General features: G+C 39.8%; 1 protein-coding gene across 1 annotated transcript in view; it reads right to left on the bottom strand.

Annotated features, from left to right (window-relative positions):
- The window catches only part of AHRR (aryl hydrocarbon receptor repressor), an 88190-nt gene that overhangs the window by 56240 nt on the left and 9840 nt on the right, over nt 1-22110 (bottom strand). Inside the window, exons 2-3 of the mRNA XM_064659084.1 lie at nt 11865-11936; nt 4359-4540 (exon numbers count right to left, since the gene is read on the bottom strand). Of these exons, the coding sequence (XP_064515154.1) occupies nt 4359-4540; nt 11865-11926 (244 nt within the window). The 5' untranslated portion in view covers nt 11927-11936. The remainder of the gene's footprint in view (nt 1-4358; nt 4541-11864; nt 11937-22110) is intronic.

The following is a 22110-nucleotide window of genomic DNA, read 5'->3' as shown; positions in this document are numbered from 1 at the left end:
CCAGAGTTCAGCTGTGAATCCCTACATTCCTTATTTAGTCATCCATAAATCTGTCAGATTTTTAACTTTCAAAATCAAATGAAGTCTGGAAGTAAGTAAATACAGAGAAGACACTGAAGTCTGAAATAAATACAGAGGTTCAAAGCAGTTCTCTGAAGGAAATTTTTGTTGGGATGACACTGTTTTCGTATATGCATGCATGTCTTTGTGCTTGCATATGTGTATGTGTGTATAAATACACATTTGTGCATGCAAAAAATGTCCAGATGGGAAAAATAACAAGCTATTGAATAAAATTATGCTTTATATAAATTATGTAGTGAAGGATTTAAAATACTCCCGCTTTCTGAATAATCAAAAAATTGATCCGTATCAAGGTCTCTACATTTGCTGTCTAAGACTGTAGTCAAGAACAGCAGCTATCATTTATCAGGAATGCTTATGGCTAAAAGGTTTAACATTAATGTAGGATATGTTGAAGGACAATTCGAGTGGAGTACTGACACAAGGTTACTTACACTAAGAACAGAAAAATGAGGAGTTTTACAGCCCTAGTTGTAATTGTGTTGGCCTATCTAAATTGTCATGACTGGTTTCTTTACAAGTACTGTGGAACTGAGTTAGCACTCTCTCTCAGAAAGGGTCTGAGACACTAAAAGAACATGGTGCTATTCTTTTGACATTTGTTTACAAAATAATTACCTATACTAGAAGGCAACAATTTAAATGACCAACAAAAGAGAGTTGGTTTAGAAGTGGAACAAGATCAATATTTTTCCACCAATGGAAAAACTGATAAATAAGAGGTAATAAAGGATGTATTGTTGAGAGTGGTAAAGGAAGACAGACTACAATTAACGAAGATGGAATATGTCCCAGAGAGAGGCCCAGCAAACTCAAGTGGTCACAGATACCACTCCACTCTCACAGGAGCCCCACCCAAGGCAAGTCTTTGTCAGGGTCAAATGACCATCATATTTTCCTGTAGCAGTTGGTGTCTCTCAGTCTAAGCACTAATTCAGACCCACGCTGCTTTATACAAGAGATCTGGTGAGATTGGAAGGTTATTGCTGCAAGCCCTTTTCAAGCGCTTATCAGGAAAATGCAAAATGACTAAATGCATATAGCTTGGAGGGAGCGGGACTATTAATAGAGCCTCTGCCAACTGATAACAGACATATGAAGACCCTAAAACAAGTAGACAGAAGAATTATTCCGAACCAAAAGGAGAACATTTCTAAGAATGAGGGAGGGAATCAACCACAACAACTTAAAATAAATCCTTGGAATATTGGTCTCAACAACCAGATCTAAATTTTGGAAAGGAACCAGGCCTTTGCTTAAACAATTTAACTAAGATGAACTGGCCATATACTCCAAGGTACTAACATATAATGGTCACTAAAAAGGGAATAAATGACAAACATTTTCTCCATCCCCTAATACCTCATTCTCTGCAAAACGATTTTCATACTTGAAGTCAATATGGTGTGGTCACACCATGCTCTCCAGTTGTCTATTGTTCTTTATAAATATGTTTGTGCTGCACACTGACTACTGCAGATTAGCTACTGAAAGGACACCTAGTGGAAGTAAATAAGTGTGTCTAAAAACCGCTGGGACTGTTGAAGGTAATTATAATTGTCACAGGAATTGCTGAACTATTACAGGTTGAATCTGCAATGTAACATATGAATTTATGTGTCAAATAGCACTACTTGTATTTTCTAAAAAATTACAATCAATATTCTTAAAAGCACATTTTAAAACCTGAAATTTACACTTAACTTCCTCGAAACTCAGATAATAGTTTTTTAAACAAAAGATGCACATTACTGCGTATCAAAGAAGATTATGCATTTTAATTGTCCTGAATCTCCACTGTATCCATTTTAGGAATATCAGATAGCCAAAAAGAACTCACTACAGATATGTTTTGCTTGATATTCAAGTCAAATTTCATCTTGGGCATCATCATTCCTTGGGTCCTCCATTGTGCCACTCTAAAATATCTTAAGCAATTCCTTCCCTTCTCGTCTTTCTCTCCTATGAAGAGAAACAGCCAAAGAATATAAATTGTACACATTTGAGCTAATTTTACTCTTTTTTTTCTTTGTCCATCCAACTTTATAGTCTTGCTTGTGTTTATCCCAAACCCCTTAATATGTACTAATGCCCTTGTGACCAGGAGATGCCCACATCAGAAAGCTCTATTCCAGATGGAGTCATGCTGGTCTCATGCAGAGAGGGATTATAACCTTCCTGTGTAGTGACATGCTGCCTCTGGGCAAACAGACCAAAATCCACACTTGGTTTTCTTGTTTATGTCAACATATCATATTACAGGCATGGAACAATTTGCTGACCACTGTCCCACTTCGATTATTGTTTTTATGTTCTCTTTTCTAGGTTTCTCATTTCTATTGAATACCAGTTCCTTTGTATTAATTTTCCCTGAGTGAATTAGTGCAGATTTACTAGGCTATTTTTCCAGAAATGTTTTTTTATCCAATTTTATAACATCTCTGTATGCCACTGGTCTGTCCTCTGTCCTCAGCGTTTATAACAGCTCCCAGTTTAGTGCCATCCTTTGATTTAAAAAGCCACAAACAAACAATTTTTGCTCTTCTATCCTCTTTCATCACAACAAAGATGGAAACGCTGGGGTTGATATTTTTTGTTTGCTTTTTTAGGTGACTTCCTACAAAAGTTTTTGCTTAAAAAAACAGATTTTGCTGTATTTCTCCACAACTACAAGAAAGATCGTGATGCCCACGAAGGATATGGCAGCTTCTGCCCTTACCCAAACATTAGCAACCTTTCCTCATGCAGCTCTGTTTCCACAGCTCACCTCTTCTCCACTTCACCCATCCGAAGCTCCAGCCTGCTCTCGTCTTAAAATGGCGTGTAGTTTCCTTCCTTTACTATAAACAATGCTAACTGTAACCTTAGTTTCATGATGTAAACATTTAAAAATAAGAATGAAGGGAACACAAACGATGTGTTCAATTAGGTAATTTGGGGATTAAATTAAATGAAATCTCACAAAACATTGAACATGCAACATTTCAGCATAATGAAGTCTGGCTTTGCTTGTTTTCCTTTTATCTCATCCCTTTAAAAAAAGGAGACAATGGATTTGAGAAACTCTGACAGAAGAGTAGTAAAGGCAGATATTATTGCTTGTGAATCTGAAAGAAACCAAAAGTAAAGCTCAGAAGAAGGGACCATAATACTCAAGTATATGCTCAAAGGCAAAGAGAAGCACTCTGTAAACTGCAGGATGCTGGAGGTTGGGCAACCAACTGCCACAGTTGACGTGGGAGGCTCCTGCTATCAATGTCAGGTCCTGCAATGTTGTCAGCTTGTAAAATACCCTGCAGCCTGCCAAAGTCTCTTCAACCTGACATTTCTTTTATACTAAAATATATTTTAAAAGCAAGAAACCAACTAATAGATATTATTCTCCAGGCAAAGCCAAAAAATATATATACACTGTGCATAATAAGGAATAGTAACAGGAAGAAGTAGCAAAGAGTAGTAAAGGAAAAATAATATCCATTAAAAAAATACTTCTGTTTATCTCTACAGTCCACCTATAAGTTTTGGTCAACTATACTCCTTCAAATGGACTTTTTTTTCTGTTCTAAAAAACAATTCTAGAGACGATTTTCGTGGTTAAATCCCTAATCTGGATTTTGCTCTTGTGAACTCTTCAGCAACAGAAGAAACTCAAACTGTCTTCAAATTTGGAATAATTCTTTTTATGTGCATCTGAAAATTCACATTTGGCTTTCATTGTGTCGTGTGCCAGACAGCTACAAAAACAAAGCATAGCCTCGTACAGCTTTAATCAACACTTTAAACTTTGAACCTCTCTTATCCTAAAAGATGGTGATCATTTTGGCTTTTCAAGCAAGCCCATTTCCTTCTGGCATACAGCAAACACAGGCAATACAGTCATTGCTTGACTTTCACATCATACTTAAACAGGCATTTTGAAAATGCGTCATTAACAGCTTCAAATAGGGAGTTCAAAGTATCTACAGGTATTACATCTATGCCAAGCTTCTTTGCCAGTTTAGTGATTTTAAAATTGTGTTTTCCCATTTCCTAAAGCCTACAGAGAAAAGATGGGCGTTATCCCATTATTTCATTAAAAACACAGAAACAGCACAGGAAAAAATGCATGAAACTTTCAGTGCAATATCCCATGCACAAAATAAATTCAAGTACAGATTTTTTCCATGTCTTTATCAATATAATACTGCTTGTCACTTTTACTCAGGCTTAGTACAAAGCAACAACAAATTAAAGAGATGCTTTTAATGGGACGTTGATATCTTAAGGAAACCTACCTTGAAAGAAACTTTTGACTCGGAGATAGCTGACACTAAGGCGCAAGACGGAAAGTTTGTCCAGCTTTGATACAATGTCAGGTGGAAAAGGCAGGAGGCTGGCCAGATGGTCCAGTTCCGCATTCAGACGGTCCCTGTGTCTCTTCGAAGGATTCGATTTTTCATTCCCGACTGCAGGCCTTCTGTGGTGGAGAACACATTTTCGATTACCCGTTTTACTTCCAGGTAGTACAACCAAAGACTGAGATGTTGTATGCAATTAGTTGATAACAGGAATACTTCACTTAGCTTCTATGGAAATCTTTAAAGTTTCTGTCTGCTGCCAAAAAGAGATTTACTATTCTGCATTTGCCATGGTGCAAAGACATGGACATTGGATTCTCTTTTCACATCTGCCCAGTGAAAAACACATGGTATCTCTTGCTCAGGACCCTCTGACCTTAGGGGAGTGGGTACTATCTTACTGTTCTAGTCAATACCAGAAAAACAATTTCTCTTCTATGTTGTACAAATAAGGGGCAGATCAGCAGAAGAAAATTACTAATGCATGAACCTATTCAATACCCCACTGTATTCATCCAAAGCATCTTAGTTCCCTCCATGTAATGACTCAAAGTTAACCTGTGGGTCAGTAGATAATTAAGAAAAGAGCCGATCTTTAGACATGATTTTAAAAAGTGTGGGAGGCAAGGTAAAGAGCTGTTCTTTCATCAGGCTCCAAAATCCTGTGTACATTCTCACATTTACCTTCCTACAGCAGAAATAACAGAGATAAGAATTTGGTTTCTCTCTTAAGAACGTTGATATTCCTTGCAAAACATAAAGACCTATGTTACTCAGCTTTCTAGGCCAATCACTCCTAATTCATCCCCATTTTGTGTTCCTCTCGTGCAATGTACAGTACTAGATAACTTAGAAAAGCTGTTGTGAAAATTCATTAAGATGAAATACATCACAAATGAGGAACCTCAATTTTGGAGTGTCTGCTGATATTCTCACAGAACATGCAATATATTGTTCTCAAGAGGGAGAAGAGGAAAAGCTGGTGCACTTACAAACAGAAATGGGAATATTATTTCCAGCATAACAGTGAGAGGTGCTAGGTGCTGAAGCACAGACTTACCTATTAAACAAGAAGACCTGAGCAGAAATTTGAGAAGGTGGTTCCTTTCAGTAGACAGCTATTGCTGGACCCAGCAGTAGCCAAATGCCACAGGACAATGGAGCTATAAACTACACTGATCTATGATCTCAGAGGGAGTGCAGCAACCTCCTGTAGTTGACCTGGCATGTCTCAGGAACTTTGGGCTCTGTCAGCTGAACCTCCACTCTGGTAATGCCCTTGTTCAAGTTCTTATTGTAGCACAGTGATGTGTTCCTCCTGAGAGTAAAACTAATTATTTGTTGCACTTTACTACTGCATTTCCATGCTTCACACGTTTACTGCATTCTTCAATCATAATTTTCATTTTGAGCATTAGTATTTCACAAAGTGGTTAATGTGTTAAATTATAGAAGTATTAATTTATCATAACTGAGATCCTAAAAAATCATGCTTATTAAAAAATCGTGCAGTTAGTAAAACAAAAATCAATGTTTTGTATGTGTGATTGCTGCTAATTGAAAACCTCTTAAAGTAAATTAGTTATGAAAAATTCATTACTACTTTTGAGAGCCTCACTTCATTTTAAGAGGACAGCATCAATGGACAGAGTGAATGAAAAAAAATATCTGAGGTAGATGTCAGTGAATATATATCTAATTTCTGGTTTTTCATTCAAAATTGCCAATACTGAAATGTGGCTCTTCAATAACTTAATGAGTTGCTCTCAAAGATATGGAGAAGACTTCATTGATTTGGATCAATGAACAACTTTTCACCACTAGAGAGCAAATTTGCAACAAATAAAGTAATCAACAAAGAATGAATACTTTTTTTTTACTTTTTCTGAGCTAACTATTTTTTGTGGTATACCGTGAAGCTCAGCCATCCTATGACACCAGAATGATGTCTGACCTGTGAGAGCAGTAATATTGTGGGAAAATAGTCTACAGCTGAGCAGAAACTAAAGCACATAAGTTTTTGCTAATTGGTCTTTATGTCTGACAAAGCAGCTGAAGCAAGGAAGCAATTTAGGACAGAAAAAATTAATTTTAATAAGGAAAATTAAACTGATGAGTTCTAAAGGTAAAAATCTTCAAGAGTAACATGGGATAGAAATAGAAGTTGTTCAAGCCTACTTATCGCACAAAATAGTGACTGCTTTATGCCAGAGAGGAATGGTTTGAGGCAATTAGGTGGGCTGCCTTTGTACTGCCTGAAAGAAATAGTTTTCTGGAGGCTGCAGGGAATGGTGTAAAAAGACCACGGGAGAAAGTTCAGGACAAAGTCTTCCTGAAAACTCAAGGAAATGATTCAGTAAGGGAGTGAATCCAAACAAACAGGAGTTTGATGTAAATTGTAATTAGGTGCCAAGTGGATGCAATTTAAAACAATGCCAGTGAGTTCCATGCAAAGGCTAGCTTAGCTTAGCTAGCCATAAACAGAAAGGGACAAGCAGGGACATTTTTCAGTGGGCTGCTTTGAGGCAAATGGAAATTCTGGCCTTTATTTTGGGCTGAAAGTAGATGGTGCTCGTTGTGTTTGCGTTAAACTCAGGATTGTAAAACTGTAAACAGAGATGTAGCACTCACTCTGATATCTCATTTACTCTGCTTTCCATACAACACTACTGCAGTAGAGTAGCAGATGTAATTAAAAAAACAAAGCTGGCTTTCCCTTCCTTGCATTGTTAAACCGCCTAAATTCTGCCCTGCAGTAACAAGTACTTGTACCTGCACAGAACGCACATCACCAGTCCCCGTGTGGTGGGAGCTGAGTGCGGCAGCTGGTGCAGAGGACATTTTCTGTTTCGGTGGTACATGAGGCATTGAGCCATTTGCGCATTAATGATTCAGTGTGCCCATGACACACAGACCGCCACTAGTGTAAACCAGTTTGGTGAGCTTGCAGAGGAATTTCCTGCAACTGCAGCTCTGTCTGCTGCTCCCTACCCTCTGCGGGAGCCCTGCCCTGTTAATGAAAAGTTCGCTCTCATTAAGTTTTTAAAGTATGCCTAAGTGTTAAACCTGCAGATTATCTGAAATGAGAAAAATCTAACCATTTACTGTGACAACATGGTTTTAGTAAGAAAGGAAAGGGAAGAGAGAGACCAGGAAATGCAACAGATAGGCTAAATGCAAAGTAACAGCAAGATGGTGATCATGAACATAGTGACCAGCACCCACAGCCACTGAGCTGTGCTTTTGTACATTGCATAGAAATCCTGGCAGAGCTGAGCTCCAGTGCCAGCTGTATATGTGCAGGTGGTCGCCATCTCCTACAAACCAAAAGGACTGAATGAGAGAAAGCTGTTTGAGGGAAAGGGGCCCCTTTGCCTCCTTCAATCTCTTCTGCCTCTTCACAGCAAGGAAAGACAGAACTAATGGTCAAGAAGATGCCACATTGGCAGAGCAGATGAGAGGTGGAATACCAATTATGTAGAGTGTGATACCAAGTAAGAGGAAGGGCTATGCCACAGAGGACCTTAAAATGAGAACTAGGAAGCTGGAGAAAGCTGCACCTCCCAAAGTCTCTGTTTACCCTGTCACAGGTATGGTTCTGACTGAAGTGGGCAGTATGGACCAGTTATAGATACACTCAGAGCTTAGGCAGCTATAGCTTGCCTTTAAAGAGCCATAAAATATCACAAGAAAGGTTTTGTGGAGGAAGAGGGTTTCATAAGATGCCAGAGTTTGAGATGAAGAAGTGGCTGAGGTTCCCAAATGGGAACTGTCCTGAAGCATTGCCTTAGCATTTCTAAGTGCTAATTTCAGCACAGTGATTTTAGCTTGAGGTTAAAACACAAGATCTCTTTAATTTCCAGATGCTTGAATTACCAGTAAAATGTTAGATTTCCACAGGAAATAAACACTTGGTAGAGAATGTTTCCTTTAGTCAAAATGCCGGCTGTCTGGCTGAAAGGCATATCTTATGGAAAATTTTTCAATCAGTCTGAGCTCCAGGTGTTTGAACTGTGTCCATAAAAGCCAAAATTCCTTAGTGTAGACCACATCTAATGGGGCTCATTTGGAAGTTTTCTGGGACAAAAGGAGAACAGTTAGAGTTTTTTAATTTATTTGCATGTGTAAAAGCAGAACTTGAACCTGAGGTATTGTCTGAAGAATGACAACCTAATGAAGATAGTTCTGCTAGTTCTGTCTAGAGAAGAGAAACATTTTAGTTCCTCTCAGTAAAACAAATTTTCCACACATTCTGCCCTAGTCTTGTGGGTCTCTGCATTCTCTTGTGGAACTTCTTCATACATTTTCAGCACTGTTCTGTAAAACTACCTCAGAATAGAATTTCTGTGCCTGAAAAATATTAATGAACATACTGAACAATATCATTCTGTGATATCCTGGATTAAAAACCAGCTGCAGGATCACCACCTAGATTGATCACAAAAAGTTGATGTAGAGAGTCAGCCTCCTGGCATGCACTGTGTATAGGTAAATATAAACATCCCACTTGTTCTGCAGAAGGGAGAGCTGCATCTCTGTCTTTTAAATCCTGACCTTTGAAAGGACTCATCCATGGATCCCTACTAAGATCCAAGTATCCTGCTCAGACTGAGGCACCTGAGCTCACTTATTCCTGTGTTAAGAGACAGTTAAATTCTAGAGATTATTCGTGTTAAAAAGAGAGGAATCATCACTAGGACTGGCCAAAGAATATCCATCCACTTTCGTTCCTGTGAAAAATTAGGTTTTACAACTGAACAATACTCATCCCAAAGCAGGTGGCTATATCTGCTTTGATTCATTATTAGAATGACAGGGGGTAAGTAGAACAAGGCTGAGGAGAATGTGCTGTGCTATGAAATCAAACAGGAGAAAAAAGCTGTAACAAAGATGGTACGACATGAATCAAAACCATGGTTAAATATGCTGCTCAATTAATAGGCTTCATCTACTCTTCTCATCATCATGACTAGGCTTCACGATTGAAGATTTGAGGAGGGCTCTACCCACGTTTGTTACAAGTGCACTGGTGGCTAAAGAGGCCAATACGAGACAGGCACGTCTGGTTTCAAAAGGCACAGCAGAAAGACTCCTTAGGTGGTATATTCTGCAAGGCATGATTCTTTCTGCATTGTCTTTTCTCCTCAGGAGTGATCCTGCATGTGTTCTCAAAAGCATCAGCAGCGTTATAGATGGTGTGTCTCCAGACCTCCCGATTGGAGGCCAGAGTAGATCAGTTATGTTGATCAATATGGCCAAGGCTGAGATGTTGTTTCAGGGAGTCCTTGTATCTCCTCTTCAGGGCTCCTCTCTTGTGGCAGCCAGTGGCAAGTTCACCATAAAGCAGGATCTTAGGGAGGCGGTGGTCCTTCATCCTGGAGATGTGCCCTGACCATCACAGCTGTGTTCTCAGCAACTCAAGGCAGCGTAACGGTAAGGATATCTTGGAGTCCTGAGATGTTATTAAAACCAGTAGGACTGAAGGACATAGACTGCGAAAGGAGCTCTGTCTGCCAATCTGTCTGGGGCATTCAGAGCCTCTTTAGATGAAAATAAGTCCCTGAGTGAGGGAATAAGCACAGGAAAGGCTTACCAGAGACTAAGCCCACAAACAGATAAGGTTTGAGGAAGTGTTGCTAGGAACTGAGAAATCATCCTCAGCAAGTGGTAACTAACCACAGAAAATAGACTGCTGTTTCCAGTGTGGGAGCTCAGTACTCTAATAATCCAAATATTTTCCTTTGTTTTAACCAAAACCATGTTTCTTAATCAAAAGCTTGTGCTCAGGTACCTGCACTGCAATGTCATAGCAAAGCTATTTTCAAGGTAGCATTATTTGCAGTGGTTCCCAAGGCAGAAACTTGGTTCTGTCAAAGTGAGTGAGAATTTGCTTCTGAGTTTATTGAAGTCAGAACTTCAAAAAAGGCTAATGAGGTCATTTCTGTCATTTGTTAGCAGTTAGTTTTCTTAGTCATTGCACTTATCCAGAAGTCATCTTCAAGAGAAGTTCTAGCTAGCATGTAAACTCCAAACATAAATCTGAATGTTTATCAAAGCAACTGCAACTTTCCTTCCTTACAAAAGTAATGATCCATAAACAGTTTTCACAGAGGTAATTTCATGTACTGAAGTGGTTCCATACCTCATGCAGTTGTTATAAAATTAAATATCCACATCCATATTTAAGAGTAGTGCAGAAATCTTACATACATTTTGGATTCAACACTCAGGATTTTTGTAGGAAGAATTCTTTCCTTATGTCATTATCTTTATCTATTGAAATTGTCACCTATGATATATTTTGCAATAAAAGAAATATTTTTTTTAATTTGGAAGAAGTGGTTCATGAGCAAATACTGCCCAAAATCCAAACAATATCAACAGATGTCATTAAAACATTCAGAGAAACTCCTCTTTGACTCTAGACCAATATATACAATTTTAAGCCAAGTGGGTTATTTTTAGAAGTTCTGAACAACTGAAAATAGGGAAATCTATTTTAGTTACCTTCTCATCCTTAAATTGTCTGTGAAGGCCACCAGCGCCAGTTCATAATTGTAACACAGTAAAATCGTGTGTTTGATAATCATAGAATCAAGTGTAACACAGAAGATGTGGGATGATTATACTAAAAGCTTCATTTCACAGAGCGGTTTATGGCATCTGGAAATCATTTTACATTTGAGTGATAGCAACCTTTTTTCCCCTCCCATTTCAAGCATCTTGTAGTAACAAATTCCCATTGCATTTTTTCTTCTTCTGCTTTACCTTCACACATGCAATTTCTCTCTCCCATTTTTTTCTCATGAAAGTGATCCCATAGTAAATAGTGGTTTGAAAATTATGTGTTCTTTATGCAAAAAGTGAATCACCAGTCTGCTCTTTCAGTTGGCTGAACTGACCCACTTTCTGGGCTCACACATTTTGGACTTAGCAATGCCCCAAGCAAGGCTAAGCCAAGGAAAAGGGAAGAGGGGAGCGCAGTACCAGCACACTGGTGCCACTTGACACACTGCTTCTCAGAAAGCTCCTCGAACAGGCTGCAGGGAGCATAGAAGCACAAAGGTGGCAGCCACCTCTCCAGCCCATTGCCCAGCTGACATTTAGTCCACCAGTATCTTCTGCCTGTGAAAAAGCACTCCCTCTGCACTCCTCACAGCAGTGTGTTCTGCAGTGCACTGCAGCACACACCATAACCAACACTGGCCTCCTCTTGGCATACCCACTGATGGGTGAGGATGGTTGGACCCATGCTTGGCATCCTTTCTGGAGACAGTCCTAATGATGAAAAGCCAGCCTCCCGGGCAAGGGTTTCTCACTGGAGAGAATAAGATTAGGTCTATCCTGCATCGGCAGACCATAGGAGGAAGGGAACCCTTCCTCTACCTCATTTCTAGCACAAACATTTGCAGGGAGATGCCCCCGATGAATATGATACTTAACTGTTTCTGAATGGGTTTCCTCCTTTTTCTCCCAGCATATAGGCATTCCCCTGGAGGAATCATTGTTCTGACACTGAAAAACAAAAGGAATAAGTTTCTTAGTTTAGAGGTTTCTGTGTTTCATCATCATGGCTAGGCTTTGCGAATGAAGATTTGGGAATGTGTTTCATAATGCTGGACAAAATTACTGGACCATGAAAGTTCAACCAAGGAAAATGTTTGTTCCTTGAGTGTGACATTCAACAACACTAAGAAGCATGGTGGCATTAGTTAAGATAGAAGCTTAAGGCTAATTCCAATTTCCTACCCTAATAATATTAGAATATTGATGTTTATATTCGATTTTCATTTTTTCAAATTAAGCATACTACGCATGATACGAAATGGGTATAAAATACATCCTGCTTACTGGATGTCCAAACTTTTTTTCCCTTCCAGGCTCATTTTTAAATTCAGCTAAACAAATAAGAATGATTAATACTACCGTCATCTGCAGGGACAATTTCACAGCTTTTAAAATACACTGGGATTTTCTCTCCGTTACTGACATTGTAAGTAGTAGGACGCAATTATTCAAATCAGCATTTTTCCAGGTTCTCAGATCCTCACTTTTAAAGACTGGAAATATATCTGTCGGCAGCTCAAGATGTGACACACACTATTGTGGTTAGCACTAGGACCCAAGGCAGTGCTGATGGAGGTGACAGTTTTCAGACAAAAGTTAGCCTTATTATTGATCTATTTGAGCATGCTAGCCTTAGAGACATTGCAAGCTCAGAAACAAGTCTTTGCATTCAGTCTGTTTAAATCTTCTGGAGATTAGCTGAATATTGAAGTCTCTTGATTTTCTGTCTGAAAGAATATTTTAGTCATGCTGAGTGCTGTTCAACAGTGGGTTCAGGCTACTGGAGAGGTTAGTGTATCTCAAGATATCTCAAGAGTAATTGCTGCTTTGTGTGAGATGTAAAATTAAGGGGATCTTCTATGTCACTGAATCAATCCCATGCTGCTGAAGACAGATCTATCATGTAATGCAAATCATAAACTTACTGAACTTGATTTAAAAACTGTTTAGAAGAGCCTTCTTTTTCATTGAAGGGCAGCTTTCTAATACCTAGAAACCTTTCGTCTTCCAGCTTAAATTTGTTCATGGTCATTTTATGCCCATTTGTTCTTCTGCCAACATTGTCTTTTAGTTTAAACAGCTCTTCCTCCTCCATTGTGTTTACTCATTGGCATATTTTTAAATATCAGTCATATCTTCAGTCAGCCTTCGTTTTTCTATTCTGGGACAACGAAAACTGTTTTATTTCCCTCTCATGTTACAAACTCTTTATTCTTCCTATCATCTTAGGAGTCTTTGTTTTCTCATTTCAGTCAATCTGTCTAAAACATGGATAAACAGGACCATGCACAGTATATTAAGTTAAATCTAAAAGTATTTCATACATGCATATACATATATATAGAGAGTAATTGACAAATCACTTATTCTTTATTGGAATTATCTCACTTGATATTTGTGCGCCTACATTTTCCTTTTCCATAGCCATTACCAAATTCATGGCTCACAGTCAGCCTGTAGTCATCTAATATACAGAGTCCATCTTCATGTGTAATTTCCAACAAATAAATGCGCAGTTTAAGGAGGAAATGGGCTCGGGTGCCTAGCCATCCCAATCATACAATTAATCTCCAGTTTATTTTTTGCTGTGTGAGAATTGCGTCCACTTTTGTGTTGATGGCACAGGCAACAGACCTTGAGATTGGCTTAGCTGGTCAGAGCATGGTGCTAATAGCACCAAGGTCATGGGTTTGATCCCTGTACGGCCCATTCACTTAAAAGTTGGACTCAATCTTTGTGGGTCCCTTCCAACTCAGAATGTTCTGTGAAACGAAGTTTATAGGTACACATCTGATTTAATATGAAATGTCTTAGTAAAAGTGCAACTGTCTCCAAACTGATAGTTGATGAACTCCTGATCAGTTGTTTTCCTTTCAGCACAGGCTGTTCACCCAGTTCCTTCCCCCAACCCTTCTATTCATTACTAGTCGTCAGCAGCACAGCATCCTTCTCTAAATTGAGATAGCTAAGGTCTACTGTATTTCCCTCATCTAGAAAATCAATTATTGTGTCAACAAATAGCTATCAGGTTACTACGTCAAAATCATTTAAATCTACATTCCATTTTTACTCCATTACACAACTAACCACAGCTGTTAATGGTTCTTTCCTTGAGAATTCATTCTGAAATGATGCATAATACAGAGATCAGACAACTTGCCTTCTCTCAGTTGTAGCTTATGGTGGAAACACCAGTCAGTCATTCTCCAATTGGTGCAGTATCAGGGATAAAGTTCTTCCAGAAATAAACAAAACTACTTTTTTCACTATTACTGAAATGATTTCATGTGACATCAGATTGGTGAACCTCCTGTCTGAAGTCAATGACAGATATGATACAGTGCAATAAATATTGTTCCAGGTTAAGAAAGTTTTATCCCATGGACTTCGCTAGTCTAATCTGCTAGCTCTTTTTTTTCCCAATAGTCTGACAATTTTTAAGATTGCATCTACCCTCATGGATTTCTTACTTCAGTGGGAAGCTAAAATGGTGTGAAGATGCCAAAAGAATTGCTTCTGTTCCTTGTGAGACCTTACATGAAAAGGTATTTTCTTTTTATTTTTGGTGAATTGAAACTGTCTGGATGTGAGGTACGCACCAAAACTACTCAGCAGCACAAAGGAGAGAAAATGTAACAGAAGGCTTGTGGGTTGAGATCAGGACAGGCAGAGATCACTCACCAGTTACCTTCACGGGCAAAACAGACTCACCTTGGGGAAATTAGTTTAATTTCTTACCAACCAAACCAGAGCAGGGTAATGACAAATAAACCCAAATCTCAAAAATACCTTCCCCCCACCCTTCCCTTCTTCCTGGGCTCAACTTCATTCCCTATTTTCTCTACCTCCTCCCTCCGCAGTGGCAGAGGGGGATGGGAATGGGGGCTGTGGTCACTTCATCACACTCTGTCTCTGCCTTCTTCCTCCCATGAACTTCTCCAGCGTGAGTCCTTCCCATGGGCTGCAGTTCTCCATGGACTGCTCCAGCGTGGGTCCCTTCCATGGGGTACAGTCCTTCAGGAACAGGCTGCTCCAATATGGGTCCTCTGCAGGATCACAAGTCCTGCCAACAAACCTGCTCCAGTGTGGGCTCCTCGCTCCAGAGGTCCTGTTATAAGCCAGCTCCAGTGAAGGCTTCCCGTGGTGTCACAGCTTCCTTCACCTCCTCCAGAGTGAGGTCCTCTGTAGGCTGCAGGGGCACAGCCTGCCTCACCATGGTCTTCAACATCGGCTGCAGGGGAATCTCTGCCCCAGCACCTGGAACATCTCCTGTCCCTCCTTCTTCACTGACCTTGGTGTCTGCAGGGCCGTTACTCTCACGTATTCTTGTTCCTCTCTGACTGTTGTTGCAGCTGTGCCGTTTTTTTCCCCCTTCTTAAACATGTTATCCCAGAGATGCTGCCATTGTTGCTGATGGGCTGGGCCTTGGCCAGCACTAGGTCTGTCTTGGACCTGTCAGACATGGGGAAAGCTTCTGGAAGCTTCTCACAAAAGCCACCTGCGTAGACCCCCACTACCAAAACCTTGCCACACAAACTCAACACAATATTGTAATACTTTTGTGTTCTGAGTCCTTCCTGTCCATAATATCAGTCTATGAATCATAGTTCTTGTTTCAAAACAGTGTCACATGCTAGACTTCCCTTCTCTTGCCTTTATGAGCAAAATTAAAAGGAGGGGAAAGGCTTGGAAAGCATAATTCAACTGAAAACTGAAAATTAAGAGTTCATTTTATTTCCCAAAAGGGCCACTTAGTTTTAAACTCCATTCTGGGTGAGTTTATTAATATATGACAACAAATAGAAATAAATACAAAGACCTCAGTATTCAAACTGAAAACCAGGAAATAAATAGCAAACAATATGAGCTAGAATTTATGATGTGCAAAATACTGGTTAGGAAAGATAAAGGCCCAAAGGAAAATTCACAAGCTGCATCACTAAAGACAAAAGCTAGTGTGCTTTTTAGAAGAATATTATAAAGAAAATAATTCTAAAAAATGTGTACAGTTCTTATTAGGTGGAGATGGCTCTATGTTAGAACTACATAAAAGGTAAGAGGATAAATCAATAGATTTTCTTCTAGTCTCTGAAACAAAGGAGAATCATGAACTCCCATCAAACAAGAATAAACCATGCACTCTTCAGGCTTTCAACAGGAACTTTCTACAGAATTAGGACAAAGGGTTACCACAGCAACATGGTACGAAGCACTGCCCCAGCTACTGAACACCAATGTCCTAGATACACATACAGCCAAGAGGTGCTTCTGCCACCACCACTAACGCCAGTAGTGGCACGCAGTTAAAATGAGTCTGAGGACGCACATATGGGAACAAAGTCAGAAGGTTCATGGCAAATGGTCCTAAAAATACATCTGAAAACAGCACTTGAATTTGTTGAGCTGCACAGATCTATAAACCAAGAAAACATATATTTTATAAACTGGAGAAGAGCATGTATTCACTGTCCTACCTGGACACCTTTTCTGATCACCTGTGAGCTCTGCTCTCCACCAGTAGGACAGAACAGCCCATCTCCACCACTGGAGGAGGCTGGGGGCTCCTTCCCCTGCCATCCCACTGGTCTCACATGTGAATGAGAAACAGGAAGAAGTTGGGTGGACGGCACTCAGCTGCTCAGAACAATTGTGCTCTTTTCATTCTCTTTCTCCCTTTAACACTTGCGAGTTCTCACATTGTCTCCATGTGTTTGAGGCAGGATGAAGAAGAACCCAAAGCAGCAACCTCCCACCACTCCAGCAGCAGGAAAGGGGGCTTACAAGCTTGAGGAGCTTCAGGAGGAGGAAAGGGCAGATGTGGGCCATGATCATTCACTTTTGTCAGATGCTTCTAATCACTGCTGACATTAAGTCGCAATTAATCTCTGAACGCTGGAGAAAGCCAAAGGACTGAAAGACAGCTGCTATATGATAATCTTCAGAGAAGGCAAAATTAATAACTATCCAGCTAACTACTGGATGGAAAGACTGACATCCATCTCAAGCAAAATACCAGAAAAGTTGATAAGAAAAATGAATGACATCACTTAGCAGAATTCTATGGAATATCATGCTTTTTGGAGTGAAACTAGCTCACTGAGAGGTTATCATCTCTAGCTGACATAGGGAGTTCATTTGTATTAGTAAGTAATTTAAGTTGGCAGCATAACATTCTGCTTTTAAAAGCCACAATGAAGTATTGCAATGCACAGTTTCAACAAGTATATAATCTGTCAAGTGATAGATTAAAAAAAGTGCAAACGCATCTCACAATAGGGAATAAAAGTCATTGCTACTGGATAGGGACTGCATCCTGAAATGCGAATGATTCTTGAAAGGAATTAGGGAGCAAAGTGAAAAATGAATACAATCCATAGCCTGAGCTGCCAGGGAGGATCTGCTGCACAGGCAGCTAATGCAGTTGCTGACCTGAGTGAAGAGATTTTACCTCTGTTTACAGATATGATGAGACTGATGCTGGAACAGTGCGTACAGTTCCCATATAAGTGTTTTCAAATAATGCTAGAAATTGGAAAGGGTGAATAAAGAAGCTAAAATAAATACTTGCAGGCTGAAGAAATTGTCTTGCATAGAAAAAAGGTTTAGGTGACTTGAGTAGAGCAAAGTACTTTCAGGTGAAGATATGACCACTGAATTATTTTAACCTGAAACAGAGCAAGCACTTAGAAAGTGAAGCTGAAGCCAGATACATCCAAATAATAAATAAAGCATTAATCAGTAATATCATGAGCATTTAAGCTCTGGGATGAGATACAAAGGATTTAACGGAAACTGTTGTCTTGAAACCATGGTTAGATATCTTTTTGTAATTTGCACTTTATCCTAACAGAAGTTATGCATAAATTAAATAGAAGCAGTTAAACTGAATGCAGGCATACTCAGGAAAAATAAGAATATTTGGTAGCTTTGGTAGCTATAGGAGCTCAAATTATGTTGTCTAATAATCTCTCTCCTTTCACTAAATTTTGTGAATCATTTCCTGCCTGAATGTGATCACATACGATGCATTCAATGCCTGAACTACAAAAAAGGGCTGTGTAGACCACAGCTTCAAAGTCACACAGGTTTTGAAGAGGCAGCCTGGGAGTGAGGAGGTCGTGTTGTCATCCCTACCGCACTGCACACCACAGCACAGTTTCACCTGCAAAGTAAGAAGGGGATGGGGTTGGAGTGTGGCTTGACTTTTTGCAGGATTATATGTTTCTACCTTGAGAAGAACAGCTCTGGAAAAAGACTTCCACTCACGATGGCTCATCAACAGGACAGAAATCTATCTGCCTGCTGTCACTAAATTAATAGTGATTAGCATGTTTCTGCCAAGTTTTCTGCTTCTAATGAAGGATCATGTTTTAGGAGAAAATATGATAACAGTTTAGGGTATATCTTTGCAAATAGCACGCAGTACTGTTTCTAGTTGAAGCAGCCCCACTTAAAAACTGGAGCGAAGGATGATTAAAGGTTGTGAAAACAAGCCATGTACTCAGTGTCCAGGAGCTCCAACTGTTTGGGTTATCGTGAAGAACAGCAACAGAGAACTTCCGCACAATAAGTAACTACATTACGTAAGAAACAAACATTTCGTGACAAGAAACAAACATTTCTAGCAAGATCCAATTTACTGAATTTGCGGTTAATTAAATTCAAGTTACAAATAAATGAGGATAACTATCAAAATAATTTATCCAAGATTGTAGAGAACTCTCCCTCACTGGGCTTTTTTTTCATCAAGAATTTTTTCTAAAGAAAACTATTGGACCTGTGTGGTGAGGAATTTGTTGAAGAATGTCTGATGGTCCAGTTACACATGAGGTTGAAACAAGATCACGGTGGCCATAAAATTTGCTTTTCTGCCTCCATCTTTTCTTCAGTGAAAAAAAGATTAACTCTCAAACATGAAGAGTTATTAGAAGACTACTAAAAACGTATTAAATGCTTGATTTACAGAGGGTATTCTGCAAGTATCAGGGATCATACATTGTCTGAAAAACATACATAAAATCTCTCTTCAATTTCCTTTAAAGAAAATATGTACAAATTTGGCTATGTTGGGAGCTTCTGAAAAAAAAGTTCGGTTTGTGTGTGTTCAGAAGACTCGTTGTAGTTTGACAGTCATCTATAGTTTCTGCCTGAGCTGAGCGCACGTCATCCCTTCATTCCTCCTACAAGCATCTGCACTATACATGTGCATCCCCATGTGCTTTACATGCCTCCCCTTGGAGCAGCAAAGGCAGCACCAGACTTTCCTTCTTGCTGTTCCTCCCCATCCTAGAGTGTTCTCTCTGCTCCAGCCACTGCCACCCAGAAAAAAAAGGACTCCAGATATAAGACACGGGAACAAGGAGTCAGCCATGGGAAGGACTGAAGTAGCCCAGGACAAGGCAGAGAGGGAACAAAACCAGACAGCTTGTAGTCCTGAGTCTCAGCATCCCTAAGACCTGCAGACAGACACCGTGCTTCAAAACACTCCAGAAAGGAACCAGTGGGGAGCACTGCTTTTGAATCATTAGGAATTCAGAATCTGGAGTTTTCACCAGAAATTAGGTGCCCAACACCTCCTTACTGCAATCACCTTCCCACGTCTCCTGTGGCTCCTTTGCCTTCGCTGCCTGCATTACAAGAAGAAATCTGAGCATGCAGAGCCCTACTCCTGCCCTGCTTAGGGAGCTTAGGGAAGGAATCAGGGCTATGCAGGAGCTGTAGGAATGAGGGCTGCGTGATGCGAGGCACGCGACTACAGCTAGTGACATCAGAGGCACCAGCCCTCGTTTTCTGGGAGCCTTGGTCTGTTCTAAAAGTGATGAGCACTCAGTACTGCAGCTGGAGGCAACCAGCACTGAGCTCTGAATGAGTGTGCACCGAAGGCTGTGTCTTCTGAAAAATCATCTCCTGAGTGCCTGGCATTCAGTAAATGAGAATATGTCTTTCAGATTTATCTCTACTAATAAGACCATATGTCTCAGCAGTATAATAAAGATTAATTCAGCTGTGGTTTTGATGTACTTAAATACTAAAGTCACAATTATCACAGGACAGCCTGTGACAAAATTAATAGCACTGTGTTTGCACAGGATTTGAACAGTGTGTATTACAGAGCTGGAACTACAAGCTGAATGAGGATAATAAAAACAAAATATGCAACTTCTATTTTAGTATGAGATCAAGCTTAGTGCCTGTCCACATAGGTGAGGAATTTAACAGTTGGACTTGATGATCTTTATTAATTTAAAAAGTTTATGAATATATGTATGTATGATTTCACATTTCGTCTTTAACCCCCAGGCTTCCTAATTTTCAAGTGCTTGATTTTGGAATACGGCAGCCCTTTGCTGCAGGATGGGTATGCAGCTACACTTTCAGGAATCTTAAGCAGAACAATAATTTCAATCACTATTCTTCCTTCACAAACAAGTTCATTGGGTGACTAAATTGTCTCATCGGCCCTCCTTTCTTTATATGTTTATATAAGAAAGCCTGAAATTAAGTTCAAGGACACCTTTTTTGAGCTTTGAGGATGTAAATAAATAACTTGTTAAAAAAGCTTAGATGCAAGTTCATTGAGTTTTTTAAAGTAATGTTTGAAAAATACAGCTGTTTTTAGAACTTCTAACATGTGCTGTGTCACTTAAGGAAGGATACAGACCATAACACATATAAAACACACACGCACAAAAAGATTGGGCATATGTCTGGTACAATACTTTGTAGTTAGCAGAGTGGTATCTCTTCTACCAGGCTTGACTTTGGTCCTCCACTGTCTTTGCCCCAGACCTTCTGAGGAAAATACAGGATTGCCACAGTGGCTGGGCTACCCTTTCCATAGTAAGGTGTGAGCAGTGATGAAAAGTTTTGCTACAGCTGAGGCATTTAGGTTATTGTCTGAACCATATGGATTATTTGATGATTAACAAGACAGTCAATCTCACATTGCAATCCTGCCCTCAGTAGGGATATTAGCATAGCATGTTTCACTTTGTCTCTCAGGAACATAATATCTTTGAGATCTCTGTCCTTCTGTTCTGTTTATTGAAACCTGACTAACAGGTCACAAGAAAAGCAGGTTCACAATGAAAAGTTGTGAAAGCATATGCATCATTTCCATAACAAATCTGACTAAACCCAGTAAGATAGGTCAATGAAATATTTCTGCCATGAATGTGTAGTGTAGCAGGGCCTCAGTTCAGCTGTCTTCCACCTACAGCTAATTCAGGATCTGGGAGTAGCTTTATGCTGGAAACACAGAGCTCAGTACAGGTGAACAACTCAAGTATGCTTGCCAAATGTATATATAATTTCTCTGATAGGTGTTGCCAGGATTTAGCTCTGTGCTGCCATGACAAGGCTGCTAGAGCTATTTAGTAAATCAAGTTTATGTAGTTCATTAGCTTGCCTACAATACTCTATGACTCTGAGGGATAAATATCCTTAGATAAAAGGGATAACAGTATCACTCTGAAAGAGTTGTGTCACTTTTTTCACAAGACACATGTGGTTGTGCATTGAGTGCTTCTTGGGTTGCTTTATCCTCATGCCCCATTCCCCTGTTCCACCATAAGGTGGTATATGTTTCAGCACCCATACATCACTGTGATGGGTTGAATTAGAAATGTTACTTTGAGTTGCAGAACCAGCCACAGGTTGCAAATGCAACTATGAACTGTGAAGCTATGCTGGTCCTCCAAACTCTCTTGTAAGTTCACTAGCATTCCTGGTGTTACTTTCCCAACCACCTACGTTTTAATACACTGCTTGTCATTTCATCGGACTTCGACTGTCTAGAGTTTAGGGTTCTCTTGAAATATTAGAGCAATGGTCTTTGACAAGACTATTTATCATCCTGCATCCACAAGGCCAGACTAGAAGTGTGGTTGTGTTAGGTTTGTGTGGCCAGCTTTTGGTAGTGGGGGTGCTACAGAGGTGACTTCTGTGAGAACCTGCCAGAAGCTTCCCCCCGTCTGGCAGAGCCAATGCCAGCCAGCTCCAGGATGGACACACTGCTGGCCAAGGCCAAGCCAATCAAATATGGCAGTAGTGTCTCTGTAATAACATATTTAAGAAGGAAAGAAAGTTATTGTGCAGGAGAAATTGAAGCCAGAGAAGAGTG

This window comes from Pseudopipra pipra, chromosome 1, assembly GCF_036250125.1.
Source record: "Pseudopipra pipra isolate bDixPip1 chromosome 1, bDixPip1.hap1, whole genome shotgun sequence".
Lineage (NCBI taxonomy): Eukaryota > Metazoa > Chordata > Aves > Passeriformes > Pipridae > Pseudopipra > Pseudopipra pipra.
The sequence above is the reverse complement of the archived record's forward strand: the minus strand, read 5'-3'. Positions and strand labels throughout refer to the sequence as shown.